General features: G+C 49.0%; 1 protein-coding gene across 2 annotated transcripts in view; it reads left to right on the top strand.

Moving 5' to 3' along the window:
• The first annotated feature begins 87 nt into the window (after positions 1 to 87).
• invs (inversin) overlaps positions 88 to 21,300 on the top strand; it is a 23,143-nt gene continuing 1,930 nt past the window's right edge. Inside the window, exons 1-17 of one of the 2 annotated variants that reach the window (XM_079742978.1) lie at positions 88 to 241; positions 886 to 983; positions 6,591 to 6,690; positions 8,354 to 8,520; positions 10,378 to 10,551; positions 11,322 to 11,489; positions 11,806 to 11,986; positions 12,872 to 12,981; positions 13,532 to 13,703; positions 15,671 to 15,826; positions 15,973 to 16,094; positions 16,264 to 16,371; positions 16,463 to 16,569; positions 17,065 to 17,274; positions 18,728 to 18,936; positions 19,271 to 19,853; positions 20,353 to 20,507. In XM_079742978.1, the coding sequence (XP_079599104.1) occupies positions 981 to 983; positions 6,591 to 6,690; positions 8,354 to 8,520; positions 10,378 to 10,551; positions 11,322 to 11,489; positions 11,806 to 11,986; positions 12,872 to 12,981; positions 13,532 to 13,703; positions 15,671 to 15,826; positions 15,973 to 16,094; positions 16,264 to 16,371; positions 16,463 to 16,569; positions 17,065 to 17,274; positions 18,728 to 18,936; positions 19,271 to 19,853; positions 20,353 to 20,507 (2,725 nt within the window). In that variant the 5' untranslated portion in view covers positions 88 to 241; positions 886 to 980. The remainder of the gene's footprint in view (positions 242 to 885; positions 984 to 6,590; positions 6,691 to 8,353; positions 8,521 to 10,377; positions 10,552 to 11,321; positions 11,490 to 11,805; positions 11,987 to 12,871; positions 12,982 to 13,531; positions 13,704 to 15,670; positions 15,827 to 15,972; positions 16,095 to 16,263; positions 16,372 to 16,462; positions 16,570 to 17,064; positions 17,275 to 18,727; positions 18,937 to 19,270; positions 19,854 to 20,352; positions 20,508 to 21,300) is intronic. The other variant, XM_079742979.1, reaches the window with a different exon arrangement.

The raw sequence follows: 21,300 nt of genomic DNA, 5'->3' as shown, positions 1-21,300 counted from the left end.
AGTTGTAGTCATGGGTCAATCCAACGTTTGCAAACCAACGGAACGCTGTGGAAGAAGAAAACTTTCTTAAAAGCATTTTAGGGTAGACATAAGGAGATACACTCTGTGCAATTAAACTTACAGTTGAAGAGGGAATATATACCATAAAGATATCATCACGAAACTAACTTAAGATATGTTTGGAATTTGTTAAAATCTGTTTAATAGCACGGTTATGAAGTAGTGATTTCTGTTATACGGGGTGAGTTGCATCATTTTTGGTATACTGTGTAATGTTATCTGTGTAATACGATATCTCTTCATACCATCAACATGCCAATATGTTGATACAGTTGACAGTAGTCCACTGTGTAAAAATACCTCAAATCAAGTATTCCCATTGTGCATTCGCAGATATGTTCAAGTATCAAAGTTAAGTTCAATATGTGATTATATGTTGTTGACAGTTGCCAATATGTTTAACCATGAATACAAAACAGTGCATGACTATGTATCTACAAAGCAAAAGCCTGAAACCTTTGTGTTATGCTATGGGGGTAGTATGGTGGTTGTGGGTGTCAAACACCCTTGTTTCACACACAGGCGAAAGGTTTTGTGCTCAAACCCCAATGTCCACCTTCTGAATAGCCTCCTTGATAATAAAAAAAAGAGAAAACTCCATCTGCTCGTCAATTAGCTGTACATCTATCTTTAAGAAAATCACTGCGAGTCAGTAAATTGTAAAACTGCAACATAAATTTATTTGTCATGGACATCTATGACATCCTGACATTGAATGATTGTCTCAGACTGCTATTTTATCTGTAAACCATGTATTTTGGCGCTTAGAAAATGAACAGGTGCACAGTCCAGGGTTAAGGAGTGTCCTCTTTTTCTGTCCCATAGGAGGCAGAGATAGGCAAGGTGGGGGACCTGGAGAAACATCCAGACCTACAGAGGATGGACTGACCTGGGAAACATCTAGGGCACCCAACTCTGCAATGGTTAGAGGTCAAAAGACCCCCCCCCCACACACACACACACACACACACACACACACACACACACACACACACACCATGCAGAAACCAAGACAAGAAATAAGAAATTAAGCGGGTTTGCCACAGAAATGTGCTGTGTAATAACATGTGTAATAATAATAATTCATATTTTTAGCTGTTGGATATCTGGATGGATTCTAATTCCACAGCACAATCTCCCACCACCACGATTGACTCCACTGTAATTTGACTGTTCATCTTTCCCTTCAAAAGCATGCAAGTGTAAAAGCTTGCAGGTGTTTATCTCTAACACCAGAACACAGGCCAGAGTTAGGGTTAAACGGGACCCTAGAAAACAGACCCTTTCAATTTTGCTTGAACATTATCCCCCTGATATACACAATGCTTCTGTTACAGACCCATCAGTGTCTAAAGAAAGGAAGATTGTAATGAGATTAAAGGTGGCCTGTTGAATTGAATCCCGGCATTAATATTTGATGGGCTGAATCTGCCCATAGGGGGTTCCCAGTGTGTGATTAACTCACAGATGGAGTAACTGAAAAATTAAATCTAGTGCTTTTTGTTTGTCTTCTTCTCTTCTTTTCTTTGCATGTCTCCTATCACTCACCTGTGTGTGTGTGTGTGTGTGTGTGTGTGTGTGTGTGTGTGTGTGTGTGTGTCTGTGTGTGTGTGTGTGTGTGTGTGTGTGTGTGTGTGTGTGTGTGTGTGTGTGTGTGTGTGTGTGTAAAAGGGCCAGCTACAAATGCATTTACATTTAAGGAGCAGATTTGTTTTTCTCATCATATATCCAATGACACAAGCAATTAGCCATGGTTCTGTTATCAGGCAGTTCATATGTTTGCCTAAATATACTCTCCATATCTCTATATACTATGGGTGATGAAAAAGCGTTTCTAAACCAAGTTAAACCAAGTTAATAATAGCAGGTTCTGAAGATTACCATATTCATATTATTTTGTCAAAATTGGCTTTATGTCTAAAGATGTGATGCCCGGTCCCTCGTTGCTTTACAGCTTGGCCTAATCTGCCCCCGGACCACTGTCCACTCACTCACTCATGATTTTATGTGTCCATCTTGTTTTCCCCATCTCTCTAGCCCCTCCCCCATCGATTTTTTTGTTTGTTTTTCCAGCTGATTATGTCCCTCTGCTCTGATTCGCCGGCGGGCACACGGCTCTCTGCACTCTAATTGGACATTTAATTAGATCACAGTTTTAGTCCAATTAGTCTGTGAGGTGTGGGGAGTGGGATGGAGGGAAAATGGGGGGACGGAGAAGGAGATGAACAAGTCCCCGAGCTGATCTCTGTCTCCCAACACCGCCCCCCCGGCCCCCACACCACAATCCACCCACCCTTCCTCTCTCTCTCTCACTCTGTCTCTCTCCCTCGCCCCTCCCCTGTCTCCCTCTCTCCTGAGGCAGCCTCATTAGTGATATAATGGGACGTTGTCACAACACTCCTGCCATCTTAACTTTCAGAGGCCCTTTCTCAGTAGTGCCCTAACCGCTCAGACAGGAGGAGCCAAACTCCACAAGGTCGGTGGAAGGGCATTCTGGGCCCTGCTCTATAGAAGGGTGCTCCATTGTGCTTTTGTAGAGGCTCATCAACAGCCAAAGTATGGAGGAATTCATTGGAGACACAGGCCGCAGTCGGTTATCAATGACTCTGACTGATCGGTAGTAATGACTGGCACATCATCAGAAGGATCAATGAGTATAAATACACACAAACACACAATGTTCCATATGATGTAGTGCAGAGGTCTATTGACTGAGTGCAATGTTCCTGTATGCTGTATCATATTCTGACACGGATAAGCCGTGTTAAAGAGCAGAAAGCGATTGGTTGGCTTTGAGTCACCTGCTGGGCTCCGTCCACAGCGATGGGAGGTTTGGTTCCGCCTCTTCTCGCGGTTGTTGTTGTGGTCCCTGCTCCTCTCCCACACCGGGAGCGTCAACAACACTCAGTGGCCCCAGCGGGCTTGAGTGAACACTGACACACACGCATGCACGCACGGGCGCGTGCACACACACACACACACACACACACACACACACACACACACACACACACACACACACACGAACACACACACACACACACACACATATAAGTCCTTGGAGAGCCCAAGTCAATCTTAGGCTCCCTGGAGTACACACCATCTCTGCCTGAGCCCCCCCCATGTGATGCCTCCGGAAAGCCACAGAGAAACTGCCTCCACTGTGCAACACCCTGCCTTACAGTCCCTACCTCAACCTCTCACTGTGCTTACCGTTGTTCCTCATGTGCAGGCATCACATGTGTGCACTTGCGCACACACCCACATACACACACACAAACGGACAAACACACATTTGTAGGTGGGGTAGAGGAAGACAGACCCCATATCAGTGGTGTGTTAGCCACGGGCTTAAGCACCTGACCCCCGTGGCGGCAAGATTGACAGCTGTGGTCCCGCCTAATTGCATTACTCTCCCAGGTGATTGGCTGTGACCCTGGGGGCTCATTTGTAGGGATGCATTGTGGTAATGATGTAAATTAGCTGATATATGTGTCACTCAACCCTTTCCTCCCTGCTGATTGGCCCCACAGTGCCCAAGGGCTTGGAGCCCACCCTAGGTAGCTCATTGGTCCTTGGGGAAGCAGGAAGCCAAGAAACAGAACTCCCGATAGGGCGTCCCCATGGGCAGATATTATCTGTCTTGCCACCTCTTTATATGCCACTCAAAAGTAGGCACGCAGACCTGTGCCCTAGACATATGCCCCATCAACCCCCTCCCCCACCTCCACCCCTCACTTTTTTTCACACACACAATATTGGTGTACTTTTACAGTAATTTATCCGTGTGTTCTTATGTGTATGTGTGTGAGTGTTCATGTGGAACAAGAGAATGGGCCCCAGGCCCAACTCCCCACTGCTTTACCCAACATGCTCAACCGTCTAGTCTATCAAAACCAGACTGGCACCCCAGATGAAACCCCCGCTTCCTGTTTAGGCCATACTGCATTTGTCTTCACTTAATAAAGCCTTGGTTCTTTCGACTGCGTATGTGGCCAAACATTCCTGTAGTGTTACTGAAAGGATTCTGTAGAGTGGGGGGTGTGTTGATCCTTTGTTTAACTCACTCAGGTGACGAGGGCGCAAAATATGAATACAGGTCTAAATAATGTCAGCATCACCACAGATCAATAGTGGTTCTCCAGGAGCAGCGTCCAGCCCAGACCCCGCCGATCGATGGCGGACTCTGCGTTATTGTCTTCATATTAATGAGCCGAGGACTCCCAGAGGAACTAGCATCAAAGCCCACCCAAAGCTCTCCCCAGGACCTGGGCCTTTTCTACTTTTGTTAAAATTTAACACTGCGTCCCCTGCCCTCCCCACCCCCACACCCCCCAAAAAAAGGCTTTTTAGACAAATTCTAACACACGACGGGTGCAGCTGAAAAGCAGTGTGGCACTTGTGAACTACTGACTCCTTACTCCCACTGTCTATGAGAATGTCAATCAACACACTAAAAAGATTAGGCATTGTTTGGGGCTTTTATGTTTCCTATTATTATCAGATTGATTCCTATTTCTATTTTAGCAGCTGGGGGCATCCCATAATTCTCAAAAGTTCAGGTGGGTGAACAGAAAGTGGAAGTGAACATTTTTAGGCAGCCCTGGATGTGACTATAAAACAAAACACATCAAACAGTAGAGGGCAGATTGCTTAATTTGGCTCCCTGTCTAATAGGTTGTTAACACCAGAAGACAATGTAAAAATACTGTGTTTTGAAGGTACGGCCATATGGCATCATTTTTATTTCAGCATGTGTTGTATATTAGATCAGATTAAGAAATCCTGTGTTTGTGTGTGTGTGTGTGTGTGTCTGTGTGTGTGTGTGTGTGTACGTGCATCTGATAGAAAAAGAGAATGCATGCGCATGCGAGTGACTGTAATCTTTCCAAATTAGAAGAGTTTGTTGCCGATTTGGCTGAAGCCCCTGTAAAAATTTGCTCTCACGCAAAATCACTTCCCATGACTAGGCACATGTGTCACATACACACTCACTCACACAAACACAAGTGCCTGCGCACACACAAAAAATACACATCTACGCGCACACATGCACTAACATTGACACACAACCATAAACTACTGCACTTACCTGTAGTACCTCACTTAACTCTGTAACTAACCTTGGTTAACCCTCTCTGGGACAAAACGGGGTTACTTGGCAGAGCGTGAGAAAGCAGCGAGAATGATGGGTAATTGCCATGCGGCACGCAGTGTCTACAGGAGCAGGCTTTACGAGGCGGCGGCAGGGAGGGACGGGGAGGAGGAGGAGGAGTAGGAGGATGAAGAGCTCAGTGGTCTTCCCTGTCTCCCCAGCCTTCTCTGGGGAGAATCTCAGGGTGCTGACCTGGGCCATCGGGTCACAACCAGCACACCCTAAACACTGAGGAACCAGAGAGGGTCGGCCTGGGCCTAGCATGTGCTGATATGCTAAAGCTGTGTTATGAATATGCTCATGTTTATGGAGGAGGAGGACAGTATATGCAGTTTCTTACATGTGTGTGGAGGGAGGTGGGCTTCACATTTGTTTTTTGAATCTATTCTAAATAACCTCTGCCCATGGACAGTGAGTCAGCCCTGTCATATTTGCTGTTAATGAAAATGTCTGGGAGAAACCCAAAATCCTGGACTGCGCGTGTGTCTCTGGCGTTTATGTGTTTAGGAGCAATAATTGATTTCTGTGTTACGCCCCGCAGGGCAAGTTGCACATCTCTCAGTACACACACACACACACACACACACACACACACACACACACACACACACACACACACACACACACACAGTCAAATCCAAGCACACACAAGCACACACACACACACACAGGCAAATCCAAGCACACACACACACACACACACACACACACCAAGGCCTGCTGCAGTATTAATGAGATATGAATAAGACATGAAGTGAGACCCCCCCCCCACACACTCACACAGTCCCCGCCAGGGTCTCCCCTCCCCAGCTGCTTCCTGTCTGCAGATTACCCAGCCTTCACTGGGCTTCGGGTAAGTGGGGCCAGGAAGAGATTTAACCCCCTCTCCGGGTGCACATATACACACAGAGAAATACACATACACACACACACACACACACACATACACACACACACTCACCACTGTCAGCATACATTAGCTCCCTTATTTGAAAGCATCTGTGTTAGTGTGTATTAGCTGTATTTTATTTGGAAGACGGGGGGACAGGGGTAGTATGAAATGGCAGTGATTGATTGATTGTGTCCCAGAGATGTTCTCTCACTTGTTTGTGCTATAGGACTTCGGTTGGTTAGCATTCCTGACCTGAACGATAAGATTACAATTTTAAATAAAGAAAATACTTGATTTGGCAGACCACTATACATCGTGATATTTGATGCTTCTGTGTTACCCAAAAGCCGAAGGTGGAGGATAGGTTGGATGTTTTACTCCAAGCCCAAAGGTTATGGTTGCAAACCCCAATGTCCAATGCTCAAGTCCTAGATCCAGATCATTATAAACACATATGTATCACTGTTTTACTTTGGGCTGCAGACCTCCGAGGCCCCCAGCGTGGCCCCGTCCTCTCTGGGCTCCCCGGTCCACGCCGCGGCGGTCAACGGAGACCGCAGCGCCCTGATGAAGCTGATCACAGGTCAGTAGCACGCGGGGCGGCCCTCTCTCCCAACAGCCCCCCGCTCAGGTATGACCCCCCACACACAGAAGAGTTCAGGGGGTTCACCATGTGATACTGAGTGCAGTCACATGTCGTTTTTATTGTTTTACTGTCATGGAAGGATGACAGAGGGGTGTTCTGTTTTTTAACAAATTAAGTATTCTTGAGGCCCTTTGGCATTCAGCCACCAGCTGTATCGTTATCAGGTCGCTTGAAGTCTGAGAATGTGTCGTGATGAAGGTATAGAAGTTCCTGTCTTATATGTGAATATTGCCAAATCTCGTTTTGCTCCCTTTGCTTTACCAAAATCTCCACCTTAACCCTACCCCTACCCATTAACCCTACCCCTACGAAATGAGAAGACAACCCTTCAAGACCCAACAGTACGTCATTAGTAGTCATTGACAGGGTTTGATCTTTATTTTAATTTAATGTTTTTGATCTTTTGATACAATATCTGTCTCTGGAGTTTTACTGTGTAGTTTGAATGTCTTAGGAATGCAACCTTACCCACAAGAACCAGTGATATAATGGAACTAATATTGCACATTGCAAAAAGGCATCAACCATCACGTTTTATCAATAACTCGGTCGGTTCAGTGGATGTTTAATCTTTGTATCTTCCTGGGGGTTGGGGGGCTTAGGGCTACCAATGCAGAAGAGGTGCTTGAGGTGGAGGGATGGGCTCTGTGATGGCAGCGGCTTAAATGATCTCCTGAAAGAAAACATAAGAAATAACAAATAAGAAGGAATTATATGTCAGAACCGGGTTATATGGCCACATGTTATGTACAATATATAATAACTGATAAATACATAGATAGACAGACAGACAGACAGACAGACAGACAGACAGATATTTCTACCAAATAAATGAAAAAATACACTGGTTTATAAAAAAACAACAACATCACAGTCAGTGCGTATACATGCAGAGTCATAATCAGGTAAATAAACGAATAAGACCTCAACGGGACTTGTATACACCTTTAACCGATCTATGGACAAGCAAAATCGGATAAGTTGTATGTATGTAATATTGCAGTTGTCCAATTGAGGAGCATAGTCGAACTATGGCTTTAATAGGATTAAGCTGTGCATGTAAACGTACTGATTGATCCACCATTCTCCAGGCTGATTCTCCAAGCATTTTTAAAACTAACTATTGCATTACTTGGCAGGGGACTAAAGCTTATCTTCAACCTGGAGTCCCTAGAACATGGAACATATGGATATCATGGGCCCGGCAGCTCCCGGCCGTGGACCGGGGCCGGAGGCTCCCCGGTCCGCGGCCCCGGGCTCCACAGCCCGGCCGCGTGGTTTTCGATCCTGTTGCATCTTTTCCCCCGCCATTTTGCCTAGGATTTTTCTTGATTTTCCATTTTCTCGCAAGGTATTGCGGGAGCAAGTCACAACTGTAGCGTTGCAAGGGTGCCAATCGCAAATCGTAACTTCAAGGGGATGTTAGCCCTCCCCCTTACCCCTTACCCTACCTTAAAATGGCTTTCGGGACACGGCTTGCTGCTCGTTAACGCGCAACAGCGAGGCGTAGGGCTGAGATTTTGCTTGGAGCAAAGGAATTGAGACTCAGCCTGTGTGTGTATGTGTGTGTGTGTGTGTGTGTGTGTGTGTGTGTGTGTAGCCCAGCCCTCTCTGCGGGACAACGAGGACCAGTTTGGGCGGACCCCTCTGATGTACTGCGTGCTGGCGGACCGGCTGGACTGTGCCGAGGCCCTGCTGAAGGCAGGAGCGTCCGTCAACAAGACAGACCACAGCCAGCGCACCGCACTGCACCTCACAGCACACAAGGTACGCTATAGACACACACAGACGAAGTTCAGACACACCACTGGAGCTCATGAGCATAAACACAATAAGGGACTCTCTTGCCCCACAGCGGCCCACAAACGACCCGCAATTGATTATTATTATTCCTTTTTTAAAGAAATAATCTACTGCAGCAGTATTAATTACCAATGCTGTTTCTTTGGGCTTTGAGTTGGCAATCCTTTATCAGCTTACTTTCTAATCACTGAATGACAACTCAAACCAAACTTCAGTCATGTGTGTGACATTTGTCCAAAACAAGCCCGTAGGAGTAGAATACGTTTCCTAGAATCCCCAATAGATATCACAGAAAGCCATGCACCTTGGACTTCAGTAAAAAAATAAATAATATGTTTAAAACATAAAGCATGGAATCACAAAATATGTTGTTATTATATTCTATTTTATAATACTATTCATCGGGTGAGAATGGTATCATGAGTGGGAAGAACCATGATACAGAAGGTAATGGAATACTTTACCTGCTATTTAGTTCATGTCCGGAATGCACCTCTGTTTACCATACACTTTTATCCATTACTTGATGTGAACAATCACATGCATACAAGGACAATTGGAGTCCATCAAACTCTGCAGAGCCTAGTTACCAATAAACACTGGCCATTGAACCTATAGGAATGGCATAACAATGTCAGATATTGTATAGCTCCGAGGAGTTATGATGGAGGTGAACGGATGAGAGACTGAGGTGGCTTCCAGGGGGAGTTGGGGTTAAGATTATTTCTACTCAACAAGGAATCTGGAGTCAGAGCTGTGGTGGGAAGTCAGCGCCCCCTAGTGGGCTGTCAGTCCTGAAGTCATTGGCAATCTATAAAAAGACAAACTCCTTGATTGTCTTTGTGCATCTGTATCTTTCACCAGAGGCACATGGTGTGTTTTAAACTACAATATTACACAAAGTTATGGAACAGGCGGTCAACTGATAACTAACCATTCAGTAGCATGGTGAAAGTGGCACAAAGATTATAATGAATCATTTATACATCATCCGCCTAAAGATAAAGGTATAGGAATAGGTTTTGAGGGTGTGTGTGTATGTGTGTCTGTGTGTGTCTTTGTGTGTTTGTGTGTTTGCGTGTGTGTGTGTGTGTGTGTGTGTGTGTGTGTGTGTGTGTGCGTGCGCATGAGTGTGTGTGTGTGTGTGTGTGTGTGCGTGCGTGCGTGTGTGCGCATGAGTGTGTCTGTGTGTGTGTGGTCTGGGAGGCGGGGGTCCTCACCATCGGAGACCCTGTCTCCCTGACATCTGATCAATAAGTGGCTGAGACAGGGAGTGAGGCCAGGGATTACTGATCTAATTGGGCTGAGAATAAGGAGGACAGACAACACGTATGCACACACACACACACACACACACACACACACACACACACACACATCATTCATCCACATCCACGCAGTCTAGATGCATGCTCACACTCAAGATAGATTTGTCAGGCTGTGACATGGTGGTGAGAGGGCTAACAGATATACAAAACACACACGCAAGGAGACAAGTATGCGCATGCAGACGTGCTTGCAAATTGTGTACATGTCTCTTCTGACAGCTGTTACATGTCATCATGGGGTGCAGTACAGATGATGATGATGATGATGATGATGATGATGATGTGTCTTGGATGACAGGAAAGGCCTGGGTATTTAGCCCTTTGACTGTTGAGCAGGGCATCTCTCACACACACACACACACACACACAAACACACACATACACACAAACTGAGGAGATGGATAGTGGTCTCATTGAACAAGACACTTCCTAATGCTGACTGTGTGTGTGTGTGTGTGTGTGTGCACGGTATGTGTGTGCGCGGTGTGTGTAGGGAAACGTGCGCTTCTTGAAGCTGCTGCTGTCGAGGCGTGCAGACTGGCTGCAGAAGGACCTGGAAGGGATGACCCCCCTCCACCTGGCCACCCGACACCCCTCCCTGAAGCCCCTTGCCCTGCTCCTCAAGCACATCGGTCCCGGGGAGGTGGATACCCAGGACAAGAACAAGGTCCCTCACACACACACCCACCACACACCACACACACAACCACACACACAACAACACAACACCACATACCCAGGACAAGAACAAGGTCCCTCACATCCACCACACACACATTCACACGCACCAACCACACACTCAACAACACACCCCAACCACACAGACAACCACACACATTCACACGCACTCAACCACACACACAACCAAGCACACACCCCAACCACACACACAACCACACACACCCCAACCACACACACCCACCACACACACCCCAACCACACAAACAAAAACACGCAGCCACACACACCCCAACCACAAACACCCCAACCACACACACACACCACCACACACACCAACCACAGACACGTGTACACACACACAGACACACAAGTCCTCACTCATAATGTTGGCAGTGGGTTGGTGCTGATGGCTATCTGACGTTCCTTGGTTGATTTGGTACAGTCCCTTATGTCAGGGGACAGTGTTTGTAGCCCACCTCGGATACTGTGTGTGCGTTGTTGTCTCCGGTAGTCATTTCAATTCAAACTTCCAGTCAATAATCTGCCTGTGCTTTAATAGCCTTGGTTTAATTACACGAACGCACACACAACCCACACTATCATAAGATACATTTAACTATAACAAACTTAAGGACTTTTACATTCAACTGCCTGTGTGTGTGTGTGTGTCTTTCCCTGATCTGATTTGATTTTGATCAAACTCTCTCTCTCTTTCGCTCTGCTTCTGTTTCTGACTCTCTCCCCCTGCCCCCACAGCAAACCGCCCTCCACTGGTCTGCGTTCTACAACCGGCCGGAACACGTGCGTCTGCTGATCAAGCACGACTCCAACATCGGTATCCCGGACAGCGAGGGTAAGATCCCCTTGCACTGGGCCGCCCACAGCCAGGAGCCCAGCGCCACGCAGACGGTCCGCTGCATCCTGGTACGCACGGTGACCACACACACATCTACTGCTCATGGATCCTGTTATCATTTAACCATTGTTTTGATTCATCACACTCATCAACTCAACATCCATCTTTCTCTGCACCTCTCTCTCTGTCTCTCTCTGTCTCTCTCTTGCTCTCTCTCTCTCTCTCTCTCTCTCTCTCTCTCTCTCTGTCTCTCTTGCTCTCTCTCTCTCTCTCTATCTCTGTGTCTCTCTCTTGCTCTCTCTCTCTCTCTCTCTCGCTCTCTGTCTCTCTCTTGCTCTCTCTCTCTGTCTCTCTCTCTCTCCCCCTCTCCCTCTCTCTCTACAGGAGGCGGCGCCCACCGAGTCCCTGTTGAACTGGCAGGACTACGAGGGCCGCACACCGCTGCACTTTGCGGTCGCCGACGGCAACGAGGCGGTGGTGGACCTGCTGACTTCGTACCACGGCTGCAGCGTCACGGCGTACGACAACCTGTTCAGGACGCCGCTGCACTGGGCCGCGCTGCTGGGTGAGTTGTTCTGCGGAACGTGGAACCAGAACACGTACGTGTCTGTCATGTCCTGTTACGGCCCGAGGGTGAGGGAGCCCAAATGCACGTCAACAGACGAGGGTTGTATAGCTCAAATGTTCATTCGATGGGGATGAGCAGAGACTAGTCGATGCAGAAGGCCAGCCGGGTCGGTGTGGAAACCAGGAAGGCAGCGTGGAGGAACAGAGCCGCGGTGGTCAGATGGCCTGGACAGGAGCAGAGCATATTAGGACAAAGATACATAGAGACCAGGAACTCTACTTACGGAGGTAGACCGTTTGACGATCTGGCGACGAATGGTTAAGAAGCCGGAGTAGATAAGCGAAGCGTTGATTTTGATGATCCACAGGTGTGTGTGGTTGAGCCGGAGAAGGGAGGACTCCGGAGAAGTTGGAGTCCGCTAGCTCCGCCCAAAACAGGAAAATACACAGACAGACAAAACACACAGAGTGATCCTAGCTCCCGCCAGGCTCCACGGCAGACGCCGTAACATGTAGAAACATTTCAATGTGCTCGCCCTTTTGGGTTCAGGTGTGTTGGTCCTGATGTTCAGTCTAGGAGGATCTTCAAAACACCCGAGGCCCCCGGGGGTCTACATATAACAGTTGGTTCATTGGGGTGGTGCCCCTGTCAACGCTCCTCCCGCTCACTACAGGTATATGTGGCGTGTCTGCGGACCCACAATTTGGCACGTTGTCAGGAGACCATCTGGGTCACGAGAAACGTTTCCTCCTAGCGCCCACACATGACAACAATGCTAAAGGGTCTCCTTTTTACCTTTGCTGTTGTTATTAACTCGACATCAACATGTCCAACGTGTTTCCTCTGTTAACGTCTGTGTATGTTGTGGTCATGGGGTGTCAGGCCATGCTAGGATCGTGCACCTGCTGCTGGAGAGGAACACCTCAGGCACCATCCCCTCAGACAGCCAGGGAGCCACACCCCTTCACTATGGAGCCCAGAGCAACTACGCCGTGGGTGGCTATCACACAAACACATACATATGCACACACACACACACACACACTCATGAGACCTATATGAACCATGTCTGCAGTACTTCATCTGATCTGAGTGACTTGTGTGTGACTTGTGAGTGACCTGTATCGATCTGACGTGACCGTTTCTCTTTTGGTTTGTGGTGCCCGCAAATATGTATTAAATCTTGCAACTGTATTTGCTTAAGTTTGCCTCTGTGTGGGTTTGCTCTGCCATTGAAGAGGGCACCCTTCTGTATGTTGACATTTGTGTGCCTGTGTGTTTGTGTGTGTGTCTTTTTATGTATTGTGTGTGCGTGAGTGAGTGTGTGTTGTTAAATATTGTGTGTGTATGTGTGAGTGTGATTTCTTACATATAATGTTTGCATGTGTGTGGGTGGGTTATGTTTTGTGTGTGCCTTTGTGTTCCTGTGTGTTCTTATATATTGTTTGTGCGTGTCTGTTATATATTGTGTGTGTGTGGGTGTGTTTGTTTGTTTTATGTATTGTGTGTATATTGTGTGTGTGTGTGGTTGCGGGCCCATAGGAGACGGTGGGGGTGTTCCTGTCGCACCCCTCGGTGAAGGACGAGCCCGACCTGGAGGGGCGCACCGCCTTCATGTGGGCCGCCGGCAAGGGCAGTGATGAGGTCATCCGCACCATGCTGTCTTTCACCTCCGGCATGGACATCAACATGGCCGACAAGTACGGGGGCACGGGTGAGCCACGGCCCGCCTCCTCTACCTCCTCCTCCTCTCCCTCCTCTCCCTTCCTCCTCCTCCCCTCCTCTACCACCTCTACCTCCTCTTCCTCCTCTCCCTCCTCTCCCTTCCTCCTCCTCCCCTCCTCTACCACCTCTACCTCCTCTTCCTCCTCTCCCTCCTCTCCCTCCTCCTCTCCCTCCTCTACCTCCTCCTCCTCTAACTCCTCTACATCCTCCCCTCCTCTCCCTCCTCTGCCTCCTCCTCCTCTAACTCCTCCTCCTCTACCCCCTCTCCCTCCTCTACCTCCTCCTCCTCTAACTCCTCCTCCTCCTCTACCTCCTCCTCTCCCTCCTTTACCTCCTCGCCCTCCTCTACCTCCTCCACCTCCTCCTCCTCCTCCTCTACCTCCTCCTCCTCCTCCTCCTCCACCTCCTCCTCTAACCCCCCACGCTGGAACACACACATCTTATTGAGATCAGTTCAAATGTGCAACAAATAAGAACACACACACACGGTCACATCCATGTTAGAGAAAAAGTCAAAATCCAAATGATCGATACTCATGTACACACACAAAAAAGATACGATGTGGGCTGCTCTGCTGTTTACTTTGGAACTCGCCACCCGAGGAGACGGAGGTGTTGGACTAGCCCAGCGATGATGATGTCACAGGGGATTCCCACCCAGTGTGTGGAAACGAAACACAGGGGGATTTCCCTCAGGGCAGTAGAGTGAGAGAGGGTAAGAGAGCAAGAGAGAGAGAGTTAAAGAGCAAGAGAGAGAAAGAAAGAGAGAGTAAGACAGCAAGAGAGAGAGAGAGTTAAAGAGCAAGAGAGAGAAAGAAAGAGAGAGAGTAACAGAGCGAGAGAGAGAGTTAAAGAGCAAGAGAGAGAAAGAAAGAGAGAGAGTAAGAGAGCAAGAGAGAGAGTTAAAGAGCAAGAGCGAGAAAGAAAGAGAGAGTAAGAGCAAGAGAGAGAGCGTTAAAGAGCAAGAGAGAGAAAGACAGAGAGAGAGTAACAGAGCAAGAGAGAGAGAGCTAAAGGGAGAGAGAGAGAAAGAGAGAGAGAGATAGAGTGAGAGAGAGAGTAAGAGAGCAAGAGAGATAGAGCTAGAGAGAAGAGCGTAAAAGAGCAAGAGAGAGAGAGTGAGAGAGACTAAGAGAGACAGGAATAGGGTCAGGGAAGTAATAGTTTCAGCCAAATGAGTGTAACCCAGTAAGCTTGTGGTACAGATCATGGCCACTGCTATCCTATCCCGTGATTGAATTGTCTGGTGATCCAACACACACACACACACATACACACACCTGCATGCACATCATCTGCATGTAAATACTCTTACACACACACATACACACATAGAGCATAGGTTAGCCCATTTTCATCCAAAGACAAACCACGTGCGTCATCTGGCAGTGAAGACACAATAAACCTGAACATATATACATTCACACACACACCTCCACACACACACACACACACACACACACACACACACACACACACATGCCCTGACCACTAGGCTTTTGAGAGCCCTACTCTCCAGGGCCTCCGCCCCTCTTATTGAGGCAGTAATTGTTTATGCATGAATAATATGTAGCGCTTCAGCCATGCTAATGAGACGGGGTGAAGGCTGGTGCTGGGATCACTTCCATGCACTTGACTCTAATCCCTCCTGTCTGGGGACGCGCAGCGTTTAGCCACAAGGAGGCTGCACTGGGTTCCTTCTCATTGAACTTGTTTCTGTCTGCTTAACCCTCCACTGGGCTTAGCCCCGCCAAGAGCTCCAGGGGGAGGAGAAGGGGAGTAGAAGCAGGCCAGAGGCGCAGTAGGAAGTGTGGCATACGTCTATTGCCTGGTTGGATCTCCTATATTCTCCTCCATGATTCCCTTGACTCAAACTCTCTGTTGTCCTTGTTCTGTCTGGTTTTGATTACCAGTGTGTGTGTATTTCTGTGTGCGTGTGCGCATGTGTGCGCGTAGCCCTGCATGCAGCCTCCCTCTCCGGCCACGTGAGCACGGTGCGCCTGCTGCTGGAGAAGGGTGCCATGGTTGACTCTCTGGACGTGATGAAGCACACGCCGCTGTTCCGGGCCTGTGAGATGGGGCAGCGAGACGTGATACTCACTCTCATCAAGGGTAGGCCTGGCATAGTGCATGTTTACTGACGGAGCAGTAAGGGGAAGTTGAATGGGGACTTTGATCTCATGGGGCCTTATGTGTGTGTGGAGACTGGAGTCTTGCGGGGACCTTTCCAACGGGTTCACTGCTTTCACTTGCTGCAGGCTCAGCGCGCGTTGACCTGGTGGATGTGGACGGCCACACGGCCCTTCACTGGGCCGCCCTGGGAGGGAACGCTGAGGTGTGCCAGGTGCTGATGGAGAACGGGATCAGTCCCAACGTGCAGGTACAGACACACACGTACACGCAAACAAACACACACACATACAATGCGTATTTCGTCCATAATGATGAGTGAAAGACAGACACACAGCCATGCATGTCATGTAGACCCAGTTATAGTCCGGCCCGTGTCCATGGTTGTGAGAGGGTTTCCCCCTGTGTCCGGTGCCTAGGACCAGGCGGGGCGCACTCCTCTGCAGTGCGCTGCGTACGGAGGCTACATCACCTGCATGGCGGTCCTCATGGAGAACAACGCCGACCCCAACATCCAGGACAAGGAGGTACCATTTCCCTCCAGAGGGGACAGGGATGAGGGGTGCTGGGTGATGTGCAGGATGTGCGATGGGAGTTCTGTGTGTGTTTGTGTGTCAGGGGAGGACTGCTCTCCACTGGTCCTGCAACAACGGCTACCTGGACGCTGTCAAGCTGCTCCTGGGGTACAAAGCCTTCCCCAACCACATGGAGCACACGGAGGAGAGGTGAGGACAGCCCCGAGGAGGGCTGAGAGAGACGACCACCCTGAACACACACAAACGGGGAGGAACCCAATAGCCACCAATCTAGCTGATTTCTTAAGGCCTTCATCGTCTGTAATGTGGAAAGGGGCGTGCAAGTCGCACAACGTTAAAAAAATGTTCCTCAACCCTCCATCTCGAAACGGGAAAAGGATACGCATTAAAGAGTTTATACTTGGTGGCGCCAAGCATGCGGTTATATCTATACGTGGAAACTGCCTGAGGGAACATAGGGGGACCATAAACTCAAGCTTACTGAGTGCATGTATGTGCATGTGTAGCACTTGCATGCAAATGATCAATGCTGTCTGTGCATTCGTGTGCGTTCATGTGTGCATGTCTGCATGTATGTGTGTGTATGTGTGTGTGTGCGTGTGTGCGAGTGAGTGTGCGTGTGTGTGTCTGTGCGCGTGTGCATCGGTGTGCGTCTGTGTGTGTGTGTGTGTGTGTGCGCGGCAGGTACACGCCCCTTGACTACGCTCTGCTGGGGGAGCACAGCGAGGTGACTCAGTTCATGCTGGAGCACGGCGCCCTGTCCATCGCCGCCATCCAAGACATCGCGGCCGCCTCCATCCAGGCGGTGTACAAGGGCTACACGGTGCGCAAGGCCTTCCGGGAGAGGAAGCAGCTGTTCATGAGGCACGAGCAGCTCCGCAAGGACGCCGCCAAGTGAGGGAGCGAGTGCACACTCCCGCACACACACGCACACTCCCGCACTCAAGTCCCACCGCAGCACAACGCACATCTGCATATAGCATTTCCATATCCGTGTGCCTGGACATACAAGGAGGTTTTTTCTCCCACCTAGGCAAACACTAGCTCCTTTTGTTCAAAGTTTCCACCCGCCCTCGTACTCTCTCTCAATCACTCTCTCTCTCTCCTCTCTCTCTCTCTTTCTCTCTCTCTCTCTCTCTCTCTCTCTCTCCCGCTCCCGGCGATTAGTGTCGCTTACTTTCAAAACAAATTGACTATCGACAATTAAAGGCATTGTGTGTTGCCCCCCCTGGAGCTGCCGCACTCCACCCGTATCTATCTTACTTTGTGTCATCCTGGCAAACACATGCGTCTTCCCCCTCTGCCTGCTCTTCAGCCCGGCTGTCTCTTGTCATTTGCTCTCAGAGTCACCTTTAATGCCATCTCCAGCACTGCCATCGCACGGCACATTCCTATGAAGAAGGCTTCAGAATTTCACCTTTTTATCCTTTTTATTTTTTATTTATTTTAAGTAGTAAATGTCATATGTCTGGAAGATAACCTCTTTGTGGGTTCTCTTCATCTCGCTAATGGCGAACCTTTTTACCTGAACCACTCACAATGAAGTGGTCATTACGAGCAGGTAAGGTTTATGCATCTTGCTCATAGATGCATACAGGTAGACTGTGGACATTGGAGTTTGATCCTACAACCCTTTGACATTCATACCACTACCACCTGAAAAACCTCTTTAGGCCATTCCGGTATTCCCGTTTGTGTTTCCCAATGACACTAATTACATTGTTAACAAAGCTTAGGCCAATCATAGTGACCTGCTTGCTTGCTTTGTTCCTGCCAAATGCGGGTTAAAAGTTTAGCAAAGACATATTCTAATCTGAGAAAAGTTTTTGTGTTCATTTTTGAACTTCCTCATTGAGTCCATTTCTGGTAAAATCTAGTTTTGATTGCTCTTGAATTCTTTCTTTTTTTTGGGCAGACTGTGGCTGGTCATTAACTGAAACACCCCTGAATGCTGATTGGTCCTATCATTAAAAAATGTTTGAACAGGCTTTAAAAGGGATCTAGACCGTAGCTATGCAGCGAGGAACCCAAAGTAACTTGCGAGGCTAGACTTTCCTGCAGCTCATTAAACATATACCATCCACAACCGCTTGGATCCATTCACCAACGGCCACCACTCTAATGCCCACATTACAATGGCGTCTCCACATTGAAGTCCACTTTATGTACGTATCATTGGAGATGGATCTACCAGTGTGCCACCACACACCAAAAATGCAGAATTATTCTAATAGTCTACTACTCGTGTGTGTGTGTGTGTGGGTGTGTGTGTGTGGGTGTGTGTGTATGGTGTGTGTGTGTGTGTGTGGGTGTGTGTGTGTGGGTGTGTGTGTGTGTGTGTGTGTAGGAAGCGGGAGGAGGAGCAGCGTCGACGGGAGGTGCAGCAGCAGAGCTCCGTGGCCCTCACCGAGTCGGGCCGGACGCCAGCAGAGCACCAGCGGCATTCCTTGGCCAACAAGATGAACGGGTTGGCCCTGCATGACCCGGTGCCAGAGCCTAGGAAGGCCTCCAAAGCAGAACGCCTCAAGGCCAAAGAAGAGCTCCGGAAACAGAGAGGTGACAGGATGCATGAAGCCGGTTCAATGGCGAGAAATCTTTGCAGCAGCACCTGAAAAGTGATCCTGTAGTGAACCACTGCGATCAGTGACACATTCAATGGGATGTGACTCCCTGCTGCAAGGAAAGCGCACCGGTCTTCAGTAATGGAACGTTTAGGTACCACCTCAAAACCGCACTAAGTTTAAAGAACGTTGATCTGCAGTGGACTTCTTTGATCTCATCCTGCCAAAGAACAGGACTTGTTTTGAAGCATGCTGCCTGCTTAAGTTCAATACCTTATACACAATGTCGTAACAGAGTCATGCACTGACCCCTCCTCTCTTCACACTAGCACACACGAGGAGCCGAGGCTCTAGGAGGAGCAGGGAGACGGAGTCACATGACGTCCCCGGCGTCCAGTGTCACGTGACCACATCCAAGCTGAAGGAACGCACCCCCTCCGCAAGCTGCGGGAGGCTGCCCAGCCCAAACTCCAACCCAAACCCCAACCCCAGCCCCAGACCCAGCCCCAGCCCCAGCCCCAGCCCCAGACCCAGCCCCAGACGCCCGACCACAGCAACTGCCACGGCCACGAGACCCTCCTCGCCCAGCGCACGCCCCGGTGTGGCCGGTGCCCCGTTGCCGAGCCTCAGAGAGGCTCTGGGGTCTGCGGGGCGTGCTGCCCTCCGCCTGGCTGACACAGAAAGCACGCCTCTCCGGGCCGGGGACCAAAGCCAGGAGCGGGGCCCCGAGGGCCAGGCCCTTTCATTGAGGTGTCGCTCCGCCCCCAACCACAAAACCCCTTCCGGCAGGACACACCATGCCGCCACACACACGCCCTTCCCCTTGCGCACACCAAGGGAACGCGGCACGCAGCCCTCTCAGCATGGGAGGAGGAACGAGGCTGCAGGCACCATCCAGAGGGCCTGGAGAAGGTGTGTGTGTGTGTGTGTGTGTGTGTTTGTTTGTGTGTGTGTGTGTGTGTGTGTGTGTGTGTGTGTGTGTGTGTGTGTGTGTGTGTGTGTGTGTAATAATGTTAATTACTGGCAATAATGCCTGCCATGGAGTCCTTACCATCCACTTACATGGAGGGTTACACAATGCATGCATTGTTCCATACATCATATTCATAGCCCCCCGCACACCCCCGACTCACCCACAATCTCTGTTCTGGATGCCATCCAGGCATCGGGGACAGAAGTATGGGGGGAGGGGGGGATGTAAACTGGAGGGCTCCCTCTGCTTAAACAAGAGGCTAAAAGGTGAGCAGTGCTGGTGTAATAGCTCCCAGAAGCATGTAGTTGTCTCTCTCCGGCGAACAGGTCCTGCTTTTCCATTTTTCCTTTTCCACTTTGATCTTCAGATTTTTCTCTCTTTCTTTATTGCAACAGCTCATTCACAAATAATGTGTGCTCCTCTGTGTATCTGTCGTAGGTTTAGAGCGAGAGAACACCCGCAGGAGGGCAGGCCCTTGGAGTGGGCGGAGTCAATGAATCCAAGCCACACCCCTAACAGGAAGAAGACTGAATTAAGGGCGCAATCCGCTAAGTTAACAGCCAGTAAGAACTCAGTGCTGCAAAGCATATATGGTAAGGCTATTTGCATATTATAAAAGAAATTGCATCATTCATTTTTACAAGGTGAATAAAAAAATTTGTACTAAATAAATTGTTCTGAATTTACAACTGTGATCTGAAAGAGCCTTGTACTCCAAGCACACGGCATGAGTAGAAACAGCTGACAACATGTAAGGATGCTAACAGCCACATATCACAAGATGTATGTGTGTGTGTGTGTGTGTGTGTGTGTGTGTAATAACCACTTGGTTTCACCTCACCTCACCGACAGCCCTGACCTTCAGCACACATCACCAGGTGATGACGGGAGAATGGGCAGAAACCACACACAGACACACAAACACACACACACAGTCAGGCCCACGTCCGCCTACCATCTCACCCAACAGACCCCTCCCTTCTAACGCCGTAGCCCACCCATCCTCCTCACCGTCTCGCTCCTATCCATCTCTCTCTCTCGCTCTCTCGCTCTCTCTCTCTCTCTCTCTCTCTCTCTCTCTCTCTCTCTCTCTCTCTCTCTCTCTCCTCCTTGGGTCTGACAGTTCTGGGTCTTTGAAAAGTTCAGAGCTGTCAGGGGGAATGTCAGGCGACTGCATGGAGCTATCTGCAGAACACACACGCACGCAAACGCCACATGGAGCCACACACACATTTACCAAACATATTCTCCCTCACTCTAATTTTTTGGTGTGTAGGTAGGGGGGGGGGGGTTGCACGTGGCCAGGAATTGTGGCAGGGAATGGATTAAAATTCAATTCAATTAGACTATTTTTTGAATGACTTATTTCATTATGTGCGTATCTCG

Source organism: Pollachius pollachius, assembly GCF_949987615.1.
Source record: "Pollachius pollachius genome assembly, chromosome: 1".
NCBI classification, from domain to species: Eukaryota; Metazoa; Chordata; class Actinopteri; order Gadiformes; family Gadidae; genus Pollachius; species Pollachius pollachius.
This window is presented reverse-complemented; position numbering and strand designations above follow the sequence as displayed.